At 57.6% G+C, this 2516-nt stretch overlaps 1 protein-coding gene across 1 annotated transcript; it reads right to left on the bottom strand.

Moving 5' to 3' along the window:
* Positions 1–1179: 1179 nt before the first annotated feature.
* On the bottom strand, positions 1180–1830 carry LOC147965510 (uncharacterized). The gene has a single exon (XM_087530491.1). It carries the CDS (start codon positions 1828–1830, stop codon positions 1180–1182), a length of 651 nt encoding a protein of 216 aa, XP_087386617.1.
* Between the last annotated feature and the right edge of the window lie 686 nt (positions 1831–2516).

Here is a 2516-nt window from a genome sequence, read left to right as displayed (position 1 = left end):
TTAACGAGGAAAATAATGCACAAATGTAGGGGACATAACAGCTTGGTCGCGAAAAGGGCAGCCCCCGAGAATTTTTCGGGGATCCCATAGTTTTCAGATGATTACAAAAGGCGCGATACATATGTGCATACGGCTAACTGTAAAACGTATGGACGAGCTCCGCATTCCATGGCCGGGTTGTCTCTTCGCCGGCGGTGTCCCTCTTGCGCTTGTTTGACTTGCGAGCATCGATGAGGTAGTAAGCATTGTGATCGCACAAGGCCTTGCTGATGATGAAGGGGCCCTCCCATGGGGAGGACAACTTGTGTTGGCCGGTGTGCTGCTGGACAAGCCGGAGGACGAGGTCTCCCTCCCGGAAAGCAAGGGGCTTGATCTTCTTGTTGTGGTATTGCCTCAGGCTTTGCTGGTAGATGGCTGAGCGACTGAGCGCTAGGAGACGTGCTTCTTCGAGCAGGTCGACACTGTCTTCGCGGGCTTCCTTGGCTTCGGCTTCTGTGTACATCGTGACGCGCGGCGAGTCGAACTCGATGTCGGTCAGGATGACGGCTTCTGCTCCGTAGACGAGGAAGAATGGGGTGAACCCGGTCGACCGGTTTGGCGTGGTGCGGAGACTCCAGAGGACGGCAGGCAACTCGTCGAGCCAGCTCCCGGGGGAACGGACGAGCGGCTCGACAAGTCGCAGCTTGATGCCAGATAGGATGAGGCCGTTAGCCTGCTCGACCTGGCCGTTGGACTGTGGGTGTGCAATGGAAGCCAGGTCGAGGCGGATGCTGGAGACGGAGCAGTACTGCGCGAGCACGCCCTTAGCGAAGTTGGTGCCATTGTCCGTGATGATGCTGTTCGGCATGCCGTAGCGTACCGCGATGTCCTTGACGAATCGAACGGCCGTCGGGCCTTCCAGCTTCTTGATTGGCCTTGCTTCGATCCATTTGGTGAACTTTTCCACCGCCACCAGCAAATGCTTCATGCCGCCTTGAGCGGTATTGAAGGCCCCCACCATGTCGAGTCCCCAGACCGCGAAGGGCCATCCGATCGGGATGGTCCGAAAAGCCGACGACGGCTGGTGGCTGCGCTTGCTGAAGCGCTGGCATCCCTCGCACTTGAGGACGAGCGACTCTGCGTCTTCGAGGGCCTGGGCCAGTAGAAACCATGGCGGAAAGCCTTGGCCACAAGGGACCGTTAGGCGGCGTGGTGCCCGCACTCGCCCTGGCGTTTGTCAAGGAGGATCTCAATGCCCTTGTCCTGCTCAACGCAGCATCGGAAAATGCTGGTGGAGCTGCGCTTGTTGAGCTCGTTGTTGATGATGCCATAGGCGGACACTCGACACTGCATTTGCCGAGCTTCGGTCTCATCCATGGGGAGGACCCTGTTTTCCAGGAACTCTGAGATGGGCAGGGCCCAGGATGGTGCCGTCACCACGGCGGGTTCTGGGGCGGCAGCCCCCGAGCCGGGTTCAGCAGCCCCTGGGTTGGGTTCGGCAGTCCCCAAGCCGGGTTCGAAAGTCGCCGGGCCAGGTTGAGGCACGGCCGGGTCGGGTGGAGCAGTCCCCGCGTCGGGTTGAGGCGCGGCCGGGTCGGGTGGAGCAGTCCCCGGGCCGGGTTGAGGCGCGGCCGGGTCGCCTGGCACGTGGATGAACTCGGGGTCCGGAGATGGCTTGACGGACGGCTTGTGCAGATGCTCAAGGGAGACACTGGATGGAATGGACTGCCGAGACGAGGCGATCTTGGCGAGCGTGTCGGTCGCCTCATTCTTTGCGCGCGGGACGTGGAGGAACTCACAGCCGTCGAAGAATCCGGACAGCTTCTCAACGAGGAAACTGTAGCTTGCCATGTTGGAATCGTGGGCGTCCCACTCCCCGGAGCACTACTGCACCACCAGGTCCGAGTCGCTGATACGTCCATTTTGTATCTTGCTTTTATATCGATATTTATTGCATTATGGGCTGTTATTACACGTTATGTCACAATAGTTATGCCTATTCTCTCTTATTTTACAAGGTTTATATGAAGAGGGAGAATGCCAGCAGCTGGGATTCTGGGCTGGAAAAGGAGCAAATATTAGAGACCTATTCTGCACAGCTCCAAAAGTCCTGAAACTTCATGGAAGTCATTTTTGGAATTAATAAAAAATACTGAGCGGAGAAAGTTCCAGAGGGGGGCCACACCCTGGCCACGAGGGTGGGGGCGCGCCCTACCCCCTGGGCGCGCCGCCTGCCTCATGGGCCCCTGGTGGCCCTCCGATGCCCATCTTCTGCTATATGAGGTCTTTCGTTGAGGAAAAAATCATAAGCAAGCTTTCGGGAAGAAAGTCTGCCGCCACGAGGTGGAACCTTGGCAGAACCAATCTAGGGCTCTGGCAGAGCTGTTCTGTCGGGGAAACCTCCCTCCAGGAGGGGGAAATCATCACCATCGTCATCACCAACAATCCTCTCATCGGGAGGGGGTCAATCTCCATCAACATCTTCACCAGCACCATCTCATCTCAAACCCTAGTTCATCTCTTGTATCCAATCTTTG

This window comes from Triticum urartu, chromosome 6A, assembly GCF_056163025.1.
Source record: "Triticum urartu cultivar PI428250 chromosome 6A, HENAU_Tu73, whole genome shotgun sequence".
Lineage (NCBI taxonomy): Eukaryota > Viridiplantae > Streptophyta > Magnoliopsida > Poales > Poaceae > Triticum > Triticum urartu.
Note: the sequence above shows the minus strand (reverse complement) of the source record. Positions and strands in the feature narration are given on the sequence as shown.

What these genes read in the sequence shown, in the direction of transcription:
- LOC147965510 (XM_087530491.1), bottom strand. Translation starts at nt 1,830, where the DNA reads ATGGCAAGCTACAGTTTCCTCGTTGAGAAGCTGTCCGGATTCTTCGAC.